The following is a 23,033-nucleotide window of genomic DNA, read 5'->3' as shown; positions in this document are numbered from 1 at the left end:
TTCTTCATCCTCCTGCCCCTCCTTCCACAAACCGGCTCAGAGGGGAGGCAGCCCCTAAAGAAAACACATTTCATGTGGGGAAGGCAAGGCCAAGCCTGTTGTAAAGAAAAGATGTTCAAAATGATCTATTTTTAAAAATAAACCTTATTTTTAACCCTATTTATCATGGGAGGAGGCAGCCCCTAAAGAAAACACGTTTCATGTGGGGAAGGCAAAGCCAAGCCTGTGTTTGCATCTGGTTTATAAAGGAAAGATGCTCAAAATGATCTATTTTTTAAAATAAACCTGATTTTTAAGCCTATTTCTCACAGGTGGATGTGGTGCCCTCAGTCCTCACCTGCAGCTTTGTCCTTTTCCTGCTGGTGAAGAAATTTCACTTTGTTGCTCTACCAAGGATCCATCAGGGAATATTTGCAGCTGGGTTGTGTTTACGGAGCATCCAGGTGGAATCTCTGCATTTAATTCTGTAAAAAAAACCTCAAGAAACCTCTCTGCTGGAGCACTGCACGGATGCTGTGCTGGGAACACTCCTGGAGGCATCAAACAGCAAATTCCAGGAGCGTTTTTGGGATGTGACACCCACAAGAGCTCATTTGAGTGTTTGCCCAATTCTCATTTTATTTCCCTGAGTTTCCCTCCTGGAGAGGTGTCCCCTGCTGGGACACATGCAACCTGTGTCAGAAGGCTCAAAACTCAGAACAGTCTGCTCCACAGGGGTCTAAAGAGGGAACTTCTGTCCCATGGGGTGAGAAAAGAGGAAAAGAGAATTAAAAATGAGGTTTTTTAATAAGAATGGTAAAAAATCTCTGTCAAAGAGCACATTTGGGTGAGTTCAGGCAGGGGGGACACCCATGTGACAAAGCCACCACGCTCAGATCCTGCTGGCTTCATTTTCCAGGAGATGAGGACACAAATCACATCCCCAGGAGCTGGGACCAGAGCTGTAGATCCCTCAGCCAACACTGATGCACAGGATTTTAGCTTTTATATTTTCCATATATTTGTAATCCTGTGATTCTTCAGTGCATAACTCTAAACTCCATATCCAGTGTGAGCTGCTGCTCTCCCACTTTGGGCAGACACAACAATTCCTCTCCAGGCTGGCAATCAAGGACACCTCACTGCCTCAGGCCCCCAGAGATGGAAACAAAAGTGAGTTGGGGGAGCAAACTCGGGGTAAATGACTTCATTACCTGGAGCTGTGATTGGAACATTAACCCCCAATATGCAAATGGACCAAACTTATCAAAGTGTGAAAACCCATGACCTGCTGTCCATTTTTGGGGTGCAGCCCCTGGGGGGTTTCCCCACTAAATGTCCCTGAAGGCCCCTCAATAAATAGAACACTTTTTATTATCTTAATTTTGTCTGGTCTCTGTTTTTAGGGCACCCCAAAAAGGCATCAGCACCTCTGTCTCCTCCTCACCGAGCCCAGGGCTGCTCCAGCATCACTGCCAGGAGCACTTCCAGGGAACGGTGCCTTTGCTGGCAGGTCCAAAGGGAGGAACTTGGATGCTCTGCTGCAAAAACAGCAGGGTGAGTTTGAGGTGAAATTCCTGGGCCCTGCTTTTGCTGCTGAGGATTTTTGCAGGGCAAAGCCACGTCCTGCTCCTGCTCCTCCTCTCCTGGCACCCCCGTGCTGGACACCTGAGCAGCGCTGGGGCTGGATGTGTTCTAAAAGCCCCCCAGTTCTGCTTTCTTTGTGATTGAGAAACCCAAAGGCCTCATGTGACTTTGTAGATGACTTCACACATTCAGAGAGCAGGAAGGAAGCTGAGCTGCTCTCGCTTCACTTTCTGTGGGGCGGCTGCAAATTCGGCCTCATTAACCCAGGAGTGCTCAGAGGGACCCAAAAATGAGCCCCCAAGCCCCCCCTGAGCCCCCCAAATGCTGCTGCTTCAACATCAAGACAGCAACAGTGGCCCTGGGGATCTTCCACATGGTGAGTCCTGGAAGGGGACAGGGGCAGGGAGACAGGAAACCAGAGGTGGAACCTCTCCAGGAGCTACTGTTGTGGTTCACAGGGTTCCCTGACCCTGGAATGTTCTGTGTTCCCAAGAGGAAAACCCAATGAGTGAAGAGGGATGAACAAAAGGTGGTGGGGGAAAGGGAGAAGCGGAATTTGCTCTACTGGGAGGGGTTCTGGACGATTTTTTCTCTGGCTCTGCCAATTGGAGCTCAGGGAAAGTCACTCTGCTTCCCGTTTTGCTGCTCGGTGCAGGAGCTGCTACCCGAGTGTGTCCCAAACCTGCTGGGTGGGGATGGGCAGCACTGGCACTGGGATGTGGCAGTGGGGCACTGGAGGCGTTTGGGAGCTGCAGGAGCAGAGGGGTGATGGGCAGAGCTGCCTCCTTTGTGTGTCCTTTGGGATCATGGCCATGTCCAGCTCCCAGGCAGCCAGAGGAGCTGTTTGGGGCAGGGATGGCAGAGCAGGAGAGCCTAGAGGTGCCTCTCTCCCACGCTCTTGGCTGCACTGAGGAGCTTTAGGTGCTTTCAGCCGTCCTGAGGATGTGGTTTCTTGCATGGCTGCGTTGTTAAAATAATCCCTGTACTGCTCTGGGTGTGCACAGTCAGGGTTTGGTGCTTGGGGGGATAACAGGGCTCTCACAGGTTCCTTGGACAGCAGAGGGGGAGCTGGGGACCTGCAGAAACCCCATGGGAATGACAGCTGTGGCGTGGGAAGGACATTCCATGGGCCCCCCACAGCTCTGGGTGTGCACAGTCAGGGTTTGGGGCTCTGACAGTTGGACAGGAGAAGGGCACTGGAGGGACCTTCAGCCTACAGAAATCCCATGGGAATGGCAGCTCTGGTGTGGGAAGGACATTCCATGGTCCCCCCTCTTCTCTGGAGCAGTAGGAGCTGACCCATCCCCTTCACCCTTGGAAAACAGGGTAGTTTTTGGATAGGTCTTATTTCTTTCAGGGATATCACACAATACCAACCATTTCCACCCTGCTTCTTCTCTCTCTCTGATGGTGCAGCTGCAGCTGGGCAGGGGGAGGGAAAGGGAAAAGGGGATTTATACCATGGGTGATTTGCTCCATCAGTGCTGGGGGTTTGGATCAGGATAAATTCCTGCAGGTGCCAGGGATGAATCCCAGCCATACTGGGTGAGAGCAGTGCCATCAAAGAGCTCCCTCCCAGGCAAGGTCTTCTCCTCCCATAAATCAGGTCTGCCTCGCTGCTGATCTCTTCAGAGACAGCTGGAATAAATCCTGGGCAGTCTGGAACAGACAGGGAAGGAGAAGGAGGGGAATGAGGAGAGGATGAGGGGGTGATCAGCAAAGCTGCACTGGGTGTGGGGAGGTGACCTGCGGGTGACTTTCAGAGACAACACTGGGAAGTTTGTCATGTTGATCAACTCCTCCAGCCATGAACAGACCCAGAGGTGTTTGACAGACAGATTCAGGATCAGGGCTGGAGACTTGCTCCTGTGCAGGCACAGAATTCCATACCTTTTGGTCCTTGACTGGAGCCAGAGGAGCCTTGGGAAGCAGTGTCTGCACCTTGTCTGGCCTCAGCTGCACTCCAGCTCCTCTCTTTGGCAGCTCTGTAGCTCACAGAGCACAAAGTCACCACTGGAACCCTCCCAGGCCCTGTCCTCATTTCTGGACGTGACTCAGGTGAGCCCACAGTGGGATTCACTGAGCTCTCACCAGGCTGGGGCTGACACAGGAGTTCCACAGAGCCCAAGCTGCTTCTCCTGGAACAGCACAGCCAAGGAGGTGGCAGGAGAAGATGAAATGTTGTGGAAAGAACCAAATGAGAACTCAAAGCACTCCTCAATTCATCCTCAGCTGCCACAAGAGCCACTTGGAAATTCAAGAGAGAAAAGGTGAAGCTCTGACAGGGCAGCATTTTTGTGGGGTGCTCTTTGTGCTGGGTGTCCCCTGCTTGTGTCAGAACCCCCCAGAGCCCCCTGTCCCCAGTGTTCCCTGCTCCCCATGGCTCCAGGCTCCCCTTGCAGAAACCCCTGCTGGGAAGCAGAAGAGGAGCAGCATCACACCAGGGCCAAGTGCATGAAGATAAATCACCTGGAGATCAGTCAAGCTCCAAATATTTCAGAAGAAAAAATGGCACAACATGACCTCTAAGAGCAGTTTAACCCCAGTGCAGCTGCAGCAGGATTACCCTAGGGAATGGGGCTCTGCGTGTCACGACTATTTATCTGCCTTGATGTAGTGACTGGATTTATCTCAGCCTATCATCAAATCCCAGAACGTCCTGAGCTGGAAGGGACCCCCAAGGATCCTCAAGTCCCACCCCTGTCCCTGCCCAGCCCCCCCAGCAATGCCCCCTGTCCATCCCTGGAGCTCTGGCAGCCTCGGGGCCGTGCCCATTCCCTGGGGAGCCTGGGCAGTGCCAGCACCCTCTGGGGGAGGGAAGAACCTTTCCTGATCTCCAGCCTGAGCCTGCCCTGGCCCAGCTCCAGCCGTTCATTTCCAGGGGATTCAAATTTCTTCCACAAGAAATGTGAAGCTCCTTTCACAGACAGGCAGGAACAAGATGAGGGGACTGTTCCAAAAGTTCCAGCTGTAGGAGATAAGGGAGGAAGGGCTGGAGAGGGGCTGGGAATTGAGTACCTGGAAGTGAAGTCCTCTATTTTAAATTGCCTTTCTCCTGCTGTAGCATTGCAAAGGGAAAGGGAACTGGGTATTTTTCTGCCTGAAATGAGAAGTTTTTGGTTTCTGCTGGAGCTGAGGGTGGATCTGCAGTGGGAGTAGCTGAGCAAGGAGTGCAGGGCAGGAACCACACCCATTCTCCTCTGCCCTCTTCCCAAAAGACCCCTCTGCAGAGGGTTCCCCCCTTGGATGTGCATTCCCTGCAGGAACAAGGAAGGTTCCACACTGCAGCCAAAGGCAGTGGCTGCAGAGGTGTCCTGGTGCTCTCCCTGCCCAGGGAAAGGCCTGGAGGGCTCTGCCTGCTCACAGCTCAGTGCTTCTTTCTTTCTACACAAAATGGAAAATTTAAAGCAACTTTTTCCTCAGAAGTCTCCTGAATCTCTCAGGCTGGGCTGGGGTTTCCTGCCCCGTTCTTATCTTGTGTGACTGCACTTGGTCTGGGTTGTGTGGCACACTTCCACCCCAGCAAGGAAACCAGGGCCTTGTTTTTCTCTGACAGACATCAGAGAGGGTTCCTCACGCTGAACTTCAGCCTCTGGCTCTGCTGCATGGGGGAGTTTGGGGTTTGCTGTCCTGCTCTCACCCACTGCTCTTTGAGAACAAAACTGATATTTAGGGCCCAGCTCATCCATTTTGCTCCTTTTAAGTGAAACCTGAAAAAGCCATTTCTGCCCGTATTTCCCATGCTGGCAGTTGAGGGGCTGGACCAACAGCAGAAATGAAGGAAGCAAAACCTGTTTGGGAGCTTGAACACGAAACCTCAGCCACGTTGCAGTCAGGTGTGATCTCCATGTGTCTTCATTAAGCGATCCCTCCCCTCCCAAGGGGCACCAGCAGCTGTAAAAACACTTTGGATCGATGCAATTTCATCCTTGACAGGGTTCAGAGCTGCCCTGGGAGCTGAAATGCTGTTCCATTAAGGTGAACTCATGTTAACTTTGTCGTGTCCTCGTGTAATGAGATCTGGATATTCCTCCCCTTCCTGCCAGCTCACGAGCAAATTGCAGAGTTCATTCACTTCATGGAAAAAAAGGGAAGACAGCACAGTGACTCTTGAACAAGCTATCAGACAGGCCCAGGGAAAGCCTGACACATCCTTCCTTCTCATTCAGACTCTGGAGAGAATTTTAAATTCAAAGGACAGGGTGGGACAGGGGCTCCCAGCCTGGCATGGCTTGGTGGCTGCTTGCTCTGGGAGTGTCACAGCTCTTCCGGAAGCTGCAGCTGGGGGCTCAGAAAGTTGATGAGTTTGGTTTCAAAGTATTTCTGTGTGTTCTGCAGCCGACACAGAGGCAGAGAGAGGGGCTGTGCTCAGCTCCTGTCACCTCCCAGCCTTGTTTCCCCCTTTCTGGGGCAAGGCAAAGCCTTCCCTCCCACAGCATCTCTGCAAAGGCAGCTCAGCAGCCCTGGCTGCCCAAACCCTCTGAAAACACAGAACCATTCTGTGCCCAGCACCCCCAGTTTGCAAACATGAGCCCAGACCACAACAGTGCCACTTCCTCCTCACCCACAGGGCTGTTTGGGGCCTGATTCAAGTGAAAGGTTGCTGCAACTCTGGTGCAAAAGTTGTTTCAGCTCAGGCCGAGCTGGTGCTGATGTGGGTGGCAGATAAGGCCTGGCTTCTGCACCACTGTGGGGCAGAGGGCTCGGGGTCACGGGGCAGGGCACCCCAGGGTCACTGGTGGCACTCCCTGCTCCAGCAGGGCCATCCCAGAGCTCAGGGCACAGCAGGGTGTCCTGGTGGCTCTGCAGTGTCCCAGCAAGGAGACTCCAGCCCCTCTCTGGGCTCTGCTCAGGGCTGGGCACTGCCCAGGGCAGGACTTGTGCCTCCTGTGCAGGGGCAGTTCCTGGGCTCAGCCCCTGCCCCTGGTGCCACTGCTGGGCCTGGAGCAGAGCTTGGGGCTGCTCTGTCCCTCCCTGCACACGGGACACACAGGGACAGACAGGGACAGACAGGGACACATGGGGACACACCAGGGATGGACAGAGCAGCTGTGGCTGCCCCTGGATCCCTGGAAGTGCCCAAGGCCAGGCTGGACAGGGCTGGGAGCAGCCTGGGACAGTGGAAGTGGGGTGGGATGGGATGAGCTTTCCAATCCCTTCCAACCCGTGGTAAATGCATTCCAAATGTGGGCAATGGTTCCAATGTTTCCCATGGAGCATCATTCCCAAATATTCCCATGGATGGGTTGGAGGCTGCTCTGCTCAGCTCAGGCCCCAGCACAGGGTGCAAATCCCTTCCTGCAGAGCTTTCCCAGGATGGCAGTAGGGAATAACCCAACATGTTCCATCCTTTCTGTGATTCCCTGATTCCATGGAGATCTCCTGAGCTGGGCTCAGACACGGACTTCTCACTGCACCTCATCCCTGGGTGAGTGCAGAAGTTCTGGGCCAGGACTGAGCTCACAGCTCTGCACCTCCCTCCATCCCCAGGTCGTTAAACTCAGGACAGAACGAACCCTGCAGGCTGTGCTTTGGTGCTCCAGCTGGAAAACTTGGGGAAAACTGTTGCGGTTCAATGTGAAAAAAGAACATTTGGAGGTTTTCTTCAAATAATAAAAGAAGGAAAGTGATGGTTTTGTCAGTGGAGTGGCACAGCTACACTTACAGGGAGATCTTGAATCTTTTTGTGTTTCTTTTTACACTTTGGAATACTGATATTGCATTTCCACTCAACTCTGGAGTAAAAGGCAATTTCAAAACATAAAACCAGGATAAAACCCACTGAAATAAAACTCACTGCCTTTGTCATTTCTCCATCCTCCTCCTGGCAGTTAAATCCAAAGTATTAATAAACTGGTAACTGTTGCCTCAGAATTTCCTGGGATTTAAACCCTTTGCATTTGGCTCACTTGGAGACTCATCCATCCAGTGTTCCCTGGAAATAAGTTCACTTCTGGGAATTTGGCCCAAGGCCCCTGAATTGTGTTTTCTGCTTTGTTCTCCAGGTCATGAGTGTCCTGCTGCTGATCGAGTATTCCCTGGAGGTGGCCAATGGGAAGGGCTTCTGCAAAGACCTGGACAAGGATTACTACAGAATTGGTGGGTCCTGGGAATGCTGGGAAGCAGCTGTGGGGCAGGGAGGAACCCTCAGTCCTGCTTGCTCCCTCTGCCTTGTCCATCAAAGAATTTGAGATTCTGGGTGGACGCAGAATCAGGAAGATCAGGAAGGAATTTAGGCTCTGTTTGGGGTTTGCTTTAGGCCAAGGCTGTGTTGCAGATCAATATGGAGCGCAGAGCGGTTTTTATTTCAGGGAATCAGCCCAAACTCTGCAGCACCTGCAGAGTCCTTCAGCTCCCTCTGGAATCTCCTGTGGATTCCCCTGGCAATCCTGCTTTTCCTTCCTCTCCCTTTTCCCCAGCTGTGGATCATTCCAGCCTCACACACACTCCTGATTTCTTTTACATTCTGGGCATTTCCAGGGAAATACTGAAGTGTCTGAGAACTCCTCAGAACTGAGGACTCCCTGGACAGAGGGGAAAAATCCCAGCCCACACTGATCCCATGAATGTGTGGGCTGTGCGACACTCCACCAACACACTAACACCCCTCCATGCCATGGAACCATTCCTGTGGAGCCATTCCCATGGAGCATTTCTCATGGAGCCATTCCCATAGACACATTCCCGTAGAGCTGCTCCCATAGAGCCATTCCCATGGAACCATTCCTGTGAAACCATTCCCATAGAATCATTCCCATAGAACCATTCCCATGGAACCATTCACATACAGCCATTCCCATAGAGCCATTCCTGTGGAAGCATTCCTATAGAGCCCTTCCCATAGAACCACTCCCATGCAACCATTTCCATAGAACCATTCCCATGGAGCCATTCCCATGGAGCCATTCCTGTGGAAACATTCCTATAGAGCCCTTCCCATAGAATGATTCCCATGGAAACATTCCCATAGAACGATTCCCACGGAACCATTTCCATGGAGCCATTCCCATAGAACCATTCCCATGGAGCCATTCCCATAGAATCATTCCCATGGAACCATTCTCATGGAACCGTTCCCATAGCTCCATTCTCATAGAACCATTCCCATGGAGCCGTTCCCATAGTGCCATTCCCATAGTGCCATTCCCACAGATCTCCTGTCTCTCAGTGCACAGAGCCACACAACCCCTCCCTCCCCTGTGACCCCATTCCCAGATTTTCCCAGCCCCTGGTGTATTTTTCCAGAACACTGGTGGCTGGAAGAGGCAGCCAGGCTGTCCCACAGCTCAGAATTCCTGAAGGATTGAATTCCTCCAGAAAGATCCAGCTCTGATCCTTGCAGAGACCTGGAGCTGTCTCATGAGGTACCATCTAAAAAACCAACTCCCCAAACATTGCCCAACCAGGATGTTCTGCAGGAGCTGTTTGGAAACAAGTGCAGGGGGGTTTTCTTTTCTTGAGACATTTTCTGGGTAAAACCACAAGCTGAGATAACCCTGGGAGCCAAAGAAGGAACTCGGGCCCCCTCCCTGCCCTGTCCATACCAACAGAGAGAAAAACACAACCCATGGCAGGCAGGAATTGCTGTTCCCTGCTGTTCCAGAGAGGCTTTTCCTGGGCTGAAAAGGAGGCTGAGTATGGATTCCTGCACATTCCAAACTCTCTTGTCCCCAGGATAGGACTCAGGAGTAGGGAAAAGCACCAAACCAGGTATAGGCACTGCCTGGTGAAGTTACAAAAGCCGGCTTCACATTTTTTTCCAAGGAAACTGGGATCCCCCAGGGCTGTTTGACATCAGCACTCAAAGGTTTGGTTCATCCAACAGAATCATGGACTGTCTGGGTTGGAAGGGACTTTAATCACCCAGTTCCAAGGGAAAGGGCATCAGCAGTGATCAAAAAATGGGTATTTGGGTGAGTCCTGCTGATAGGAACCTGAGCAAGGGCCAGTGCAATGGTTCCCGTGTTTCCCATGGAGTAATATTCCCAAATATTCCCATGAGGGGATTGGAGGCTGCTCTGCTCAACTCAGCCCCCAGCACAGGGTGCAAATCCCTTCCTGCAGAGCTTTCCCAGGAAATAACCCAGCAGGAATAACCCAGAAGGCTCCAGAGCCAGGGCTGGAATGAGCACAAGGAAACCAGGAACATCCATCCATCATCCATCCATCCATCCATCCATCCATCATCCATCCATCCATCCATCCATCCATCCATCCATCATCCATCCATCCATCATCCATCCATCCATCATCCATCCATCCATCCATCCATCCATCATCCATCCATCATCCATCCATCATCCATCCATCCATCCATCATCCATCCATCCATCCATCCATCCATCCATCATCCATCCGTCCATCCATCATCCATCCATCCATCCATCCATCCATCCATCATCCATCCATCCATCCATCATCCATCATCCATCATCCATCCATCCATCATCCATCATCCATCCATCATCCATCCATCCATCCATCCATCCATCATCCATCCATCCATCTATCCATCCATCCATCATCCATCCATCCATCATCCATCCATCCATCCATCCATCCATCATCCATCCATCCATCCATCCATCCATCCATCCATCATCCATCCATCCATCCATCCATCATCCATCCATCCATCCATCCATCCATCCATCCATCCATCATCCATCCATCATCCATCCATCCATCCATCCATCATCCATCCATCATCCATCCATCCATCCATCCATCCATCCATCCATCATCCATCCATCATCCATCCATCCATCCATCATCCATCATCCATCATCCATCCATCCATCATCCATCCATCCATCATCCATCATCCATCCATCCATCATCCATCCATCCATCCATCATCCATCATCCATCATCCATCCATCCATCATCCATCCATCCATCCATCCATCATCCATCCATCCATCCATCCATCCATCATCCATCCATCCATCCATCCATCATCCATCATCCATCCATCATCCATCCATCCATCCATCCATCCATCATCCATCCATCCATCCATCATCCATCCATCATCCATCATCCATCATCCATCCATCCATCATCCATCATCCATCCATCATCCATCATCCATCCATCCATCCATCCATCATCCATCCATCCATCCATCCATCCATCCATCCATCCATCCATCCATCATCCATCCATCCATCCATCCATCATCCATCATCCATCCATCTATCCATCCATCCATCATCCATCCATCCATCATCCATCATCCATCATCCATCCATCCATCATCCATCCATCATCCATCCATCCATCCATCATCCATCCATCATCCATCCATCCATCCATCCATCCATCCATCCATCCATCATCCATCCATCCATCATCCATCCATCCATCCATCCATCCATCCATCCATCATCCATCCATCATCCATCCATCATCCATTCTTGCAAAATGTGTTCCCACTTTCAGTTTGTGATGGAAACTGAAGAACTTGATGCAAGTGTGACCTCAAGGGTTTCCTTCCTCTTTCAGGGTTTGGTTGTTTTGCTGTTTTACAGAGAGTCTTGGGGTTGTTTGGTTGTTTCTTGGTTTGGGTTGGTTTTTCTGTTTTTCTGGTTTTTTGTTTCGTTTGTTTTGGTTTGGGTTTTTTTTTGTTGGTTTTTTTGTGGGTTCTTTTTTTTTGTTTGTTTGCTGGTTTGGGAATTTTGTTTGTCTGTTTGGGCTGTTTGTGTTTGTGTTTTGCTTTTATGTTTGCTTGGGGTTTTTGTTTTTTTATTTGGAAGTTTGTTCTTTGAGGTTTTTGTTTGCTTTTTTTTGGTTCTGTTTTTTGGGTTTTTTGTTTGTTGGTTTGGGGCTTTGGGATTTTTGTTTGTTTAGGATTTTTTGGTTCTGTTTTTTGGTTGTTTTTGTTTGTTCAAGTCTTGTTTGTTTAGGTTTTTGGTTTTGTTTATTTTGGGTTTTGTTTGTTTGGCTTTTTGTTTATTTGGGGTTTTAAAATTTTGTTTGTTAGGGGAGGTTGGGGTTTGTTTGGGGTTTTTGTGTGTGCTTTTTGTTTTTTGTCCATGGCACCACCCTATCCCTGCCACCAGCAGGGAGAGTGACTCTGTTTCCCGGGAGCAAACAGAAGGCAGCCAGCTCCAGGGAAGTTGTTTTCCCTTGGTTTTCCTTTCCTTTCCTTTCCACCCCTTTGTGTTTGTGGGGTTGTGAGGGTTTTGTTTCTTTGTTGTTTTGTTTGCAGGGTTTTGATCCAGGTTCTGCTTGGAAAATCCAGCTGGGCAATTAGCTGGCAATGGCCACTTCCCAATTAATTAGGGATCCTGCCAGAGAGCTGGAGCAGGAGCCCATGGAGAGAGAGGCAGGAAAACACGGCTGTGCCTTATCCCAGAAAATCCCGGAATAAGGAAAGAAATCTTCTCTGGGCAAACTCCTGAGTTCTGGCGCTGGGCAGAACCCAGGGGAAAAGGCTTTGGGAGTCTGGGCTTTAATGGGATTGGGATTGGCTCCTTCAGGAAAAAAGCTTTGGGAATTTGGGCTTTAATAGGATTGTCTCCTTTGGGGAAAAGGCTTTGAGAGTTTGGGCTTTGATGGGATTGGGATTGGCTCCTTCAGGGCTGGTCCCACAAAGGCTGAGTCCAGCTCCTTTGTTAGGCTCAGTTTTGGGTTTAGGCTGTTCTCTGTTAATCTTTGGCTCTTTGTGTGCCATATCCCAGTCTTGGTTCCATTCCCCTGCCCCTCGAATGTGGGGTTGTTGTTCTGCCGTGGAATTCTGCCTTTCCCACCCCCGGGAGCAGAAGGAAAGCAGCAGCATTGCCTTTGGAGGGAGCTGCCCTTTGTGTTCCTGACTTTCTCCAGGGGGCAAAGCCCTTTCCCCCTCTCCCTCCCTGCTGTCCCTCGGCGTTTGCTGAGTTTGGGGTTTCTCTCTCCACCGTTCACAGAGATTTCTTCCTCCTCTGGCTCTCAATTCCCACGAGCTGGGGAGGAGCAGCTCCTGCCTTGGGGTTTTGTCAAGTTGTGAGGAAAAGGAGGAAAAGCTGTTTCCTTGCTTTGCAGCATCACAGCCCTCCTTTCCTGGTGCAGGGTGCGTGGATAATTTGGATCATCCCCTGTATCCCACCCCTCCAGATGGCTCCATTCCCCCTCAGATCAGCTGTTTTGGCTTCCTGGCAGGTTGCAGCATCCTCAGGGGTTCCCCCACCAAGCATGAGGAAGGAAGAGGCTCCTTGTGCTGGGGGCAGGAAGTGCTGGGCAGAAACTCTTTCCACACTGAAGGTTTCCCATCAGCAAAGCTCATTTCTGGAGGAGATTTCAAGAGGAGACAGCCGGGGAATTGAAGATCCCTTTTGTATCAATTGAAATGAATTTAAATTGCATTTAAATGAACTCTGTCAGCAGAGGGAGGATGGGAGGGGTGGCACTGCTGCTGCCACCTGCCCACGTGTGGCTCAGGAAGGTCTTCAACAAACCTGGAATTGTTCCTGAGCTTCTCAGTGACATTTTTAGTCCTTTCTTGACTTGGGGGTAGATTTGTGTCCCTTTGCCCTCAGTGGAATCTTTGCATCTCCCTCTAAACACAGCAAATTCTGATAAAGCTGTGACAGTTATCAGTGTTGGGGTCACCTGCCTGAAAAACAGGGACAGGTTTCTCAGCCTTGACTTCTTTGGGAATGATTTTATCCTCTTGGCAAAAGAGAAAAAATGAGGAAAAAAATAGAAATTTAATTAAGAAATATTCACTGGAATAAAGAATATCCACTTCTAGAAAGGGAATGAAAGATGATTCGGGGTCTGCCCAAGCATTGAAATCTTCTCTCACCAAAGGGGAACCAAAGCTCCAGGTTATCACTCAGAGATGGGGGAGATAGAGATGAATTTTCCTGGGAAAAAAAAGGATGATATGGAGCAGTAAAGGATTTCAGAGCAGCTGGAATATGACAGGGATTCTACAGGCACAATTCCCAGAGTTCTTTATGAAAACAAGGATATGAAAAGGGAGGGTGATGGATAAAACTGAGTTTGGCACTGGATTTATTCGTGGTTGCATGGAATATCCTCAGCTAGAGGGGACCTCCAAGGATTACCAGTCCTGTGCACCTGTGGGAAGGTTCAGCTGCTTTTTAAAAAAAAAAAACAAACAACAACCAAACAAACAAACAAACCCCACCAAACTTTGGCTGTTTTCTGGCAGAATTAAACCCTTTCTTGAAGCTTTTAGGAATTAAGAAGCCACAGTGGCCAGCGCTGTTTTAAACTCAGGTGAAACAGAGGAAGGGAGTTGGAGGAGGCTCTGGGAAAGGTGGTGCAGAGGCAGATTAAAACAAAAGCAGCCAAGTTTTGCCTCTGGAGAGGTGAATCAGCACCAGGGCTGTGCTTCCAGGAGGAACAATTGCTTCCAGGAAAAGGTTGAGCAGGAACTCCATGGATATAAAACATCCCCTTGAACCCAGAGCAGCTGCCAAAGATCCCCCCAGAGCCCCTCACGTTGTGTTTTGGAGGTGTCCCTTGCATCCCCCACTGCAGAGCTGGGGAAGAGATCCCCCTGACCCTGCCTGGCCTCACCAGTGCTGGGGGTTAAAATTCCTGCTCCTCTCTGAGGGATTCTGAAGGTCCTGCAGCATTTCACTGCTGGTTCCTTTTATCTGCCTTTCAGTCTCTAAATAATTTCCAGCTCAGAGCTGTGAGCCAAAAGCCCCATGGGTTTTTTTAATACTTCCTTTTGTAGCCTGGGATATTTAACATTGCAGGCCTTGGTTTCCTCGAGCTCACAACCTGCATGGCCTGGTGGATACAGGAAATTCAAAGAGATGGAAAATGGGTGTAAAAAGGGAAAGAGGGTAAATTCCAGCTGCATGGCATGAATTCCTCCACAGACAGAATTCTTGGTGCCAGGCTGAGCTCTCCCTTAGGGGTGTGATGGAGTTGGGACATGTTTTGGTGATGTGGTGATTCCTGTTCTCATTTTTATCCTTTGCAGCTGATATCACCACCAGTTTCCTGCTGATCCTCATGTTGTTTGTCATCAGCTTCCACCTCCTGTTCGGGGTGATCAAGGTATGTTCCCCAAAAATGACAGTCAGGGTTTGGATGGTGCTCACTGGAATTATGGTCAAAACTGGCAGGAAACTCCCCAGAATCAGAGAATCACACAGAAAAAAAGGCAGATCAAAATCCCAGAATCACATCATGAAAAAGAAAAAAAGGCAGATAAAAATCCCAGAATCGGAGAATCACACAGGGTAAAAGGCAGATAAAAATCCCTGAATCACACAGGAAAAAAAAGCAGATACATATCCCTGAATCCCAGAACCCCACAGGGAAAAAAGGCAGATAAAATCCCAGTATCACGCAGGGAAAAAAGAAAAGAAGAAGGTAAAAGTCCCTGAATTCCAGAATCTAACAGGGAAAAAGGCAGATTAAAACATCTCCTTCTTCCATAGGGACAGAGTGACTGCTTTGAAGCCTCAGGTTCTCATTAAAAGCTTCAAACACCCAAATTTACCCAATTTGTTTGGTGTTAAATGAAGGAGATTTTATGATTCAGAGAGGTTTTCTTGCCTCGTTCCCTTGCTCTGTGGCAGGTCAGTCCTGTCAGGGAACTGTCACTGTTGAACCAGGACAACATTTCCCAGCTCAGGGGGAATGGCCAGGCCTTGGTGTGGGGACCCCAGGAATGTGAGTGTGTTCAGAGTTCTGAGTGTCCAACACCACCCCAATGACCCAGTTCTCCCTCTGCAGAGGTGATTTTTAGGGACAGCTGGATGACAGCTCTGATGGGAAGTGCCAATGTCACAGAGTGAGAATACACAGGAACTTTCCAAAGGGATGAAAAACATCAGCACTGATGCCTTGTTTGCTCTGGATCAGTTGTCACTGAAATCAGAAATTCCAAGGAAGTTTGATTCTTGGAGCACCATCTAAATCCTTCCAGCTGCTCTCATTGCCCACTTGGAATGGAGATAACCAGCTCTGCTTTTCCTCCTCAGAACAGGGAGCGTTTCCTGATCCCTTTCCTGGCTCTGCAAGTCATTGATTTCCTCCTCAGCCTCCTGACCATGTTCAGCTCCTACATCCAGGTGCCAGTGATCATCTCCGTGTCCTCCTCCCTGAGCCACACGGTGGGTGACAGCCCCTCCTCCTCTTCTTGGGGGGTGGGTGACAGCCCCATCTCCCCTCCTGTGGGTTGGTTACAGCCCCTCCTCCTCCTGGGGGCTCTCAGGAGCTGGGGAATGCATGGAATGGAGGATGGGATCCTTACCTGGGGTGGTTCTTCATGGAAGCATTTAGGCTGGAATGAAGGATCATTGCCTTGGGCTGTGGTTTGCCATGGAATCATTTAGGATGGAGTAAAGGATTGTTACTTTGGGAATCAGTTCTTCATGGAATCCTTTAGGCTGGAAAATACCTTTAGGGTCCTAGAAGGTTGGAATAAAGGATTGTTACCCTGGGCTATGGTTCTTAATGGAATACTTTAGGCTGGAAAAGACCTTTATGGTTTTGGAAGGTTGGAATAAAGGTTGGTTACCCTGGGCTGTGGTTCTTCATGGAATCTTTTTGGCTGTACTAAAGGATCTTTACCCTGGGCTGTAGTTTGTCATGGAATTCTTTGGGCTGGTAAAGACTTTTAGGGTCCCAGAAGGTTGGAATAAAGGATGGTTACCCTTCGCTGTGGTTCCTCATGGAATCCTTTAGGTTGGAAAATACCTTTAGGGTCCTGGAAGGTTGGAATGAAGGATGGTTACCCTGGGCTGTGGTTTGCCATGGAATTCTTTAGGCTGGAGTAAAGGATTGTTATCTTGGGCTATGGTTTGTCATGGAATTCTTTAGGCTGGAAAAGACCTTTAGGGTTTTGGAAGGTTGGAATAAAGGTTGGTTACCCTGGGCTGTGGTTCTTCATGGAATCATTTTGGCTGGACTGAAGGATCTTTACCCTGGGCTGTGGTTTGTCATGGGATCCTTTAGTTTGGAAAAGACTTTTAGGATCCTGAATCCAAATGTGAGGTGGTTTTTGTCTGCCTGGACAGTATCCAATCCTTGGAGGCTGAAGGAGGCCAGTGGCAGCTGGGATATTTATTTTCCCCTGTCTGGGCATGTTGATTTTCTCCTGGCTCTCAGGGAGGTGGCTCTGGGTGTGCCCCTGACTGAGGGGTTTGCAGGAGACAAACGGGGATGGTCGCTGCTCCAGCCAGAGGCTTCTGTGGAGCTCGGGTGAGTGAACCACAGATGGTTTGCTCACTCTTTGAGCTGGCAGAATGGTAGCTCTGGGTTGAATTTAAGGGAACTTAGCGGTTTAGACTCGGTGTGAACCAACCACAGGCTCTGTGTGAAGTGGGAACAATCTGCAGAAGTGATCCAGTGACTGTAACCCAATTCCTGTCCCTCAGCAGGGCCACTCCAGGACTCCCCTGCTGGCGCTGCAGCTGCTGGATTTCTGCCTGAGCATCCTCACCCTGTGCAGCTCCTACATGGAGGTGCCCACCTATCTCAGCCTCAAGCCTCTGGACAGCGGGGTAGGTCTGAGCTCCACTCATTTTCCACACTGGGAGCTCCTGGAATTCCAGTTCCGTGGCTCTGCAGCTCCTCTGACCTCTCTGGAACACCCAGAGCTGCTCAGGGTGACAGCAAGGAGGGTTTTCCATGTTCTCCCCAGCGCTGTTCCTGACTGACAGCTCTGGTGTTCCTTAAAAATACAACTTGTTTCTGCTTGTAGCAACCTGATGGATGCAAATTGCAGAGCAAAGTGATTCAGGCAGAGCTGCCTGCATGGAAAATGCCTCCAATTTCATCTTAATTAAACAGTCATGTTTAGTAAGTCCCACCCCAGTGTTGTTAGGAATAGATGGAATCATCACATTCCTAAGGAAGGATGGAGACACTGATTTAAGCCCTGGGATCATGGTCACAAATTTCTCCCTCCAGAGAAAAGAGCAGAAAAATCCCAGGCTGGTGGCAAAAGTGGAAATTAAAATTGCAAAAGTTCTCATTTAAACGGGGCTTTGCCCAAGGAGTGGAAGCAGCAGGAGGAAAACAATATCCCTGTGATCCTGCTGCCAGTGCAAATCCTTCGCTCCTTGTTCTGCCTGAAGCCTGAGCCCCTCTCTGTGGGTGCCCCTGGCAGAGGGAAGGAGTTTTGGGGGTGACACCTTCTCCCTTTTCCCCCAGGGCTCTTTGCCAGCCCTGCAGAAGCTGCCGGCAGAGGAGTACACCAGAGTGATGATCACCTTCACCCTCGCCTTCCTGGCCGTGCTCTTGCTCAAGGTAAAAGGCTCTGCAGTCAGGCTCCCCCAGGAAAACTCACCTTTATTCTCTCCCAAATGTGCCTTGTCGGGCTCTCCTCAGGCACAGGGGGTGCTGTACCTCTGGTTTATCTAAATCCCTTCTGTGTGAGTTACCAAGCAAAATCCCTCTTACATCCCCAAATCATCACTGCCCATTCCTCTCTAGGAGAAGGCTGAAAACAAACACAGCAAAATCTGCTGTCATGTGCTCAAATAAATGAGATTATTGACATTATATGAGATTATTTATCCAAATATCTCCTTTTACACTTCTGTGTGAGTGAGTTACCGAGCAAAATCCTTCCTATATCCCCAAATCATCACTGCCCATTCCTCTCTAGGAGAAAAAGGTTGAAAACAAGCACAGCAAAGTCCTCTGCTGTAATGTGTCCAAATAAATGAGATTATTGAGCAGCAGGTGAGATCTTCCATTGGGTGAGTGGCTGTGTCCGCTCTGATGGGAGCAGGGTTTTCCACGCTGATACTCCCAAAGTTGATTAAAACTGGGAGCTAAACCCTGCTGGTGCCTCAGGAAGCTCCACTGGGGATGGGTTTTACTCTTTTATTGCTTCAGTGGCTCAGAGAGCTGAGTTTTCACCTTCATCCCATGAAGAAAACCAGATTGTTCCAGGTACTCAGGCAGAAAGTGCTGCTTGTGAGTTGGAAACCATTTTACGTTCTGAGCCTTGCAGGTGGGCCAGATAAGGCAGTGAGGAGTGGAGAGTTTTGTATGGATGCACTGCAGGCATGGCTTTAAGATCTCTTTTAATATTTGCATGGAGTGTGCAGCAGGAGGGAGATAACCCCAAGCCCCAGCTGGCAGGAATCTCCCTGACCTGGCAAATGGATTAATTGGAATTTTTCACAGCTTTACCCAGAAAACGCTGGATTTGCAATGAGGTTTTGTGCTGGGGCTGTAAGAGAAGGGATGGGGTGGGATAACAAAACCCCCAGGACCCCTGGTCTACTGCAGTCCCCAAAAAAAGCCATCAGGACCCCATCCTTTAATCCCAGTGCCAATCCCTCTCCTCTTCCATGGGTAAAATCCCGTGGAATTCTCTCCCTGCAGCCTCCCAGCACAGGGCACCATGGGGCTGGGTCTGCATTACCTGTGGTGGCAGAATCCTCAGAATTCCATGGGAAAATTCTTCCATGGGCAGGGTGGGGTTGGGGCTCTGGGACTCCAGTGGTGACAGGATCAGTTTTCTGAATTCCTTGGAAAAAACCTTCCATGGGCAGGGTGTGCTGCCATGGCACACTGAAGGTAATTCCTGTGCTGGTCTCTGCACCCACGAGTGATCCCAAATCCATGGAATGATTTGGGTCCTGCCATGGCAGGAGCAGCTTCCCCTGCCCCAGGGTGCTCCAGCCTGGCCTTGGACACTTCCCAGGATGGGGGCTGGGCAAATATTCCAACAATCTTTACCTCACTTTGGAATCATAGAGCCCTCCAGCACCACAGGGACAAGAAAGCAGAAATTAAGGGGAATAAAACATTCCTTGTGATTTTGATTTATTTCAAAACCTAAATCTGAGAATGCATTCCTTTGTTATGTGATTTTTATTCATTTCAAAATCAAAATCGGGGAGTAAAACATTCCTTTGTTGTATCATTTTATTTTAAAACCAAAATCAAGGAATGCATTTGTTTGTTGTGTGATTTTTATTCATTTCAAAACCAAAACTGAGGAATGCAGTCCTTTGTTGCATGATTTATTTCAAAACCAAAATCAGGAAGTCCATTCCTTTGCTGTGTGATTTTTATTTATTTTTCAGATTTACTGGAGTTTTTTCTTGGATGAGTGGAGGTTTTTACCCAGTTTCTATGACAGCTCCAGCTTTGCTCTCTGGATGAAGAGGCTTAGGAAGGGTTTTGCAATATTCCCAAAAGATGCTCAAAGTTTGGATTTGCCTCCAATGTCTGGAATGTTGAGATTGATTTTTTCAGCTCAGATATTTCATTCCTTTTTTTCTCTTTGTCTTGGCTTGGTGTCAACACAAACAGCCCCCATTGTCCTGGGAATGCTCGGCTGCACAGCCTAGCTTTGGGATCTGAGGCTCCCTGTGTTCCCTGAAAATCCCAGCAGCTCCCAGGCACATTCCAGGCCAACACAAACACCAGGCACACGACTCTGCCGTGCTGCTTGAGCAGGGAAAATATTGATTTAACAGGGCCAGTCCCACAGACCCCGCTTATGTCCCTGGGCCACAGCCCCTCAATCAATCCTTCCTCAGAAAAGCTCCATTTATTGCGTGGATAAATCCATGGGGTGCCAGGAGCTCCTGTCAGGGAGGTGCAAAAATGGGGTTTTGCTGAAGGAAGGGAGTTTTGGGGCGGTGCTTGGATCTCTGTGGTGCCTCTGGTGCTTTCCTGAGGCATCCAGACGTTGTCACCTGCTCTGAAAAATCAAAGCCATGAATTCATTTCCTGCCTCAGGATATTGTGATCTGACAAGTGTCCAGTGTTGTGTTTAATGGGTTTTGTGTTTAATCACTTCATTTTTTACTGTATTATTGATCCCAGTCCCACCTCAGTGTTTTGAATTCATGGAATCCAGACTTTGTAACCTGCTCTGAAAAATGACATCAGGGCCACGATTTCCTTTCCTACTCAGGATATTGTGATCTCAGTGTTGTGTTAAATGGATTTTATGTTTAATCACTTTAATTTTACTGAATTATCGATCCCAATCCCACCTCATTGATCTGAATTCATGGAATCATCACATTCCTAGGGAAGGATGGAAACACAGATTTAAGGCCCTGGGATCATGGTGCCAAACTTCTCCCTCCAGAGAAAAGAGCAGGAAAATCCCAGGCTGGTGGCAAGAGTGGAAATGTCCCTTTTGCCCTGCAGTGCCATGGGAAATTGCCCTTTTCCTTCCCTTTTCCCTCTTCTCCAGGCCTACATGTTCAAGTGTGTCCTGAGCTGCTTCAAGTACATCAAAGCCAGCAACAGGGAGGAGGTCAAAGTGGAGCCACAGGCAGTGGAAAAGGTGAGGAAAAATGAATTTACTCCTGAAAGTGGACCTAAAACAGTGGGAAAGGGGCATAAAAGTGAATTGATTCCTGAAGATGGACTTAAAAACAGAGGAAAAGGTGAGGAAAAGTGAATTTATTCTGTGAACAGGAATCCTTTAGACTAGTGATTCTTATCTCTGATTTTTTTGGAATCTGAGAGAATTTACCGCCCTTCAAATCCCCAGTAGCAAGTGCTAATAATCAGTTTTTAATTACAATATATCCATTTAATTTTACTTCTGCCTAAAATCCTTAAAGTCAATGTGCAAGGAAGGTGAAACTCAGGCATGGCAGATAAATGGGAATGGATTCCCTGTGATCCTTGATGTAGGAATTTGGGGTTAATTCCAGCTGGACTTTGGTTTCCATAGCTAAAAGTGTTTAAAATCAGCTTTTTCTTCAGCTTTATGTCTGAGAGTTTTGGATTTTCAATGCTGTAAGAATGGATGGGAAGGGAAGAGGGAGGGTATGGAATAGTGAGGGTTGGGAAGGGTGAGGGCATGGAATGGTGAGAGTTGGGAATGCTGAGGGTTGGGAATGGTGAGGGACATGGAATGCTGAGGGTTGGGAATGCTGAGGTAATGGAATGGTGAGGGACGTGGAATGGTGAGGGATAGGGAATGGTGAGGGATAGGGAATGCTGAGGGTTGCATTTATCTTGGCAAATCTGCTGAGCCCAGTGTTGCCAGCAGTGGTGCCCCAGCTGTGCCCCTCTGCAAAATTCCTCAGCATTCCTTGGGAATGAGGCTGGGATTCCACATGTTCAGGAGCCCTGGTCACTGTCCAGGGAATGGGGGTGTACCAGGGATGTCCCAGGATTATGAGTGTACCAGGGATGTCCCAGGGATGTCCCAGGGATTGGGGGTGCCCAGGGATGTACCAGGGATGTCCCAGGGAATGGGGGTGCCCAGGGATGTCCCAGGGATGTCCCAGGGAATGGGGGTGTACCAGGAATGTCCCAGGGAATGGGGGTGTACCAGGAATGTCCCAGGATTGGAGGTGCCACTGGCACGGGGTGAATCCAACCCTGCTGCCCCAGCTCTGCTGGATTCCTGCCCTCCGTGCCCCTGTGGTTCTTTGTCCCTGATGGAAGCAGGCAGGATGGAATCCCTGTGATCCCATGACCTCTGATCTCTTCCAGGCCGTGCTGCCATCCTATGAGGAAGCCCTGGAATTGCCTTCCAAGGATTCCCCTCCTCCCTACCTGAGGGTGTGAGCCCAGCCCGGGGGAGAGGCAGCTCTGGGTGCTGCCAGTGCCTCTCCCCTCACCCCAGAGCAGTTCCCAGCTTCTCCCAGCCAGATCCCACAGGACCTGCTGGAGTCTTGTCCTGCTCTGGCACTTTCCTGCCTCTGGTTCCCACCCCTGAATCTGGGATTTGGCTGCTGTGAGGTGCAGGGCTGGCCTGAGCCCTGCCAGCTTTGCTCTGTGCTCCAGGATGATGTTTCTGCTCTGGCTCAGCACTGACACCTTTATGGAGTGGGATTAAAGGATGAACAGGGAAGGAATTTTCTCTGGGATAACCCAGCCCTGCAGCTCCACCAGCCAGAATTCCTACAGCAAAGGGATCAGCCAAAAACCCCCAGGAATTGCAGCTCTCACCCTGTCTGCTTGTGATGATTGACAGCAACCCAGAATATCAGCCCAGCATTGCTCTGCCATTTCATACCTGAGTGGGTGCATTTTTCTGTGCTTTATGTGACTTGGAAGATGAGATTCAATTAAAATAAAAATGTTAATGGCTTCCAAACTGTGAGTCTGGTTTCTGAATGAAGAAATAATTTGATTTCTAAAAAAAATTAGAGAGCAAAAAATGGTGCTTTGACCTTGGTCTGATCTTTTCTCATGCTTGTGCTGCTTGCAGAGGAAAAGCTGATATTTCCATTTCAATTTCCTCTCAAAATCTGCCTCTCTGCCTTATCAGCAATGATAAGGATCTGTGGCCTGTTCACAGTGACTCTGCACAGCTCAGGCCCTGCAGATGTCACTGATGGCACTGCTGATGTCCCTGGAATTCCACACCTGCTCCCCTTTCGGGATCATTTCCTGCTCTTTGCAAACATCACACTGTGAAAAATGTGGGGTTTTCTCAGTCTTAAATAAAGGCTCCATTCCAGCCTCATGCAGAGCTTGGATCACAGCCCAGGGGGGCTGCTCTGCTCTGCTCTGAACCAGCACAAACCAGGCTTCAATGGAATATT

General features: G+C 49.4%; 1 protein-coding gene across 2 annotated transcripts; it reads left to right on the top strand.

Moving 5' to 3' along the window:
- The first annotated feature begins 1,751 nt into the window (after positions 1–1,751).
- On the top strand, positions 1,752–22,565 carry LAPTM5 (lysosomal protein transmembrane 5). 2 transcript variants are annotated; one of them, XM_033081012.1, is made up of 8 exons: positions 1,752–1,942; positions 7,572–7,665; positions 14,513–14,589; positions 15,522–15,653; positions 16,923–17,045; positions 17,698–17,793; positions 20,717–20,809; positions 21,976–22,565. In XM_033081012.1, the coding sequence occupies exons 1-8, from the start codon at positions 1,856–1,858 to the stop codon at positions 22,048–22,050; spliced, it is 777 nt and encodes a 258-aa protein (XP_032936903.1). In that variant the 5' UTR covers positions 1,752–1,855; the 3' UTR covers positions 22,051–22,565. The 2 variants fall into 2 exon arrangements, with proteins under 2 accessions (XP_032936903.1, XP_032936900.1); XM_033081009.1 differs by having other exon boundaries at positions 16,920–17,045.
- The last annotated feature ends 468 nt before the right edge of the window (positions 22,566–23,033 follow it).

The sequence above is a fragment of the Catharus ustulatus genome, chromosome 26 (assembly GCF_009819885.2).
Source record: "Catharus ustulatus isolate bCatUst1 chromosome 26, bCatUst1.pri.v2, whole genome shotgun sequence".
Lineage (NCBI taxonomy): Eukaryota > Metazoa > Chordata > Aves > Passeriformes > Turdidae > Catharus > Catharus ustulatus.
The sequence above is the reverse complement of the archived record's forward strand: the minus strand, read 5'-3'. Positions and strand labels throughout refer to the sequence as shown.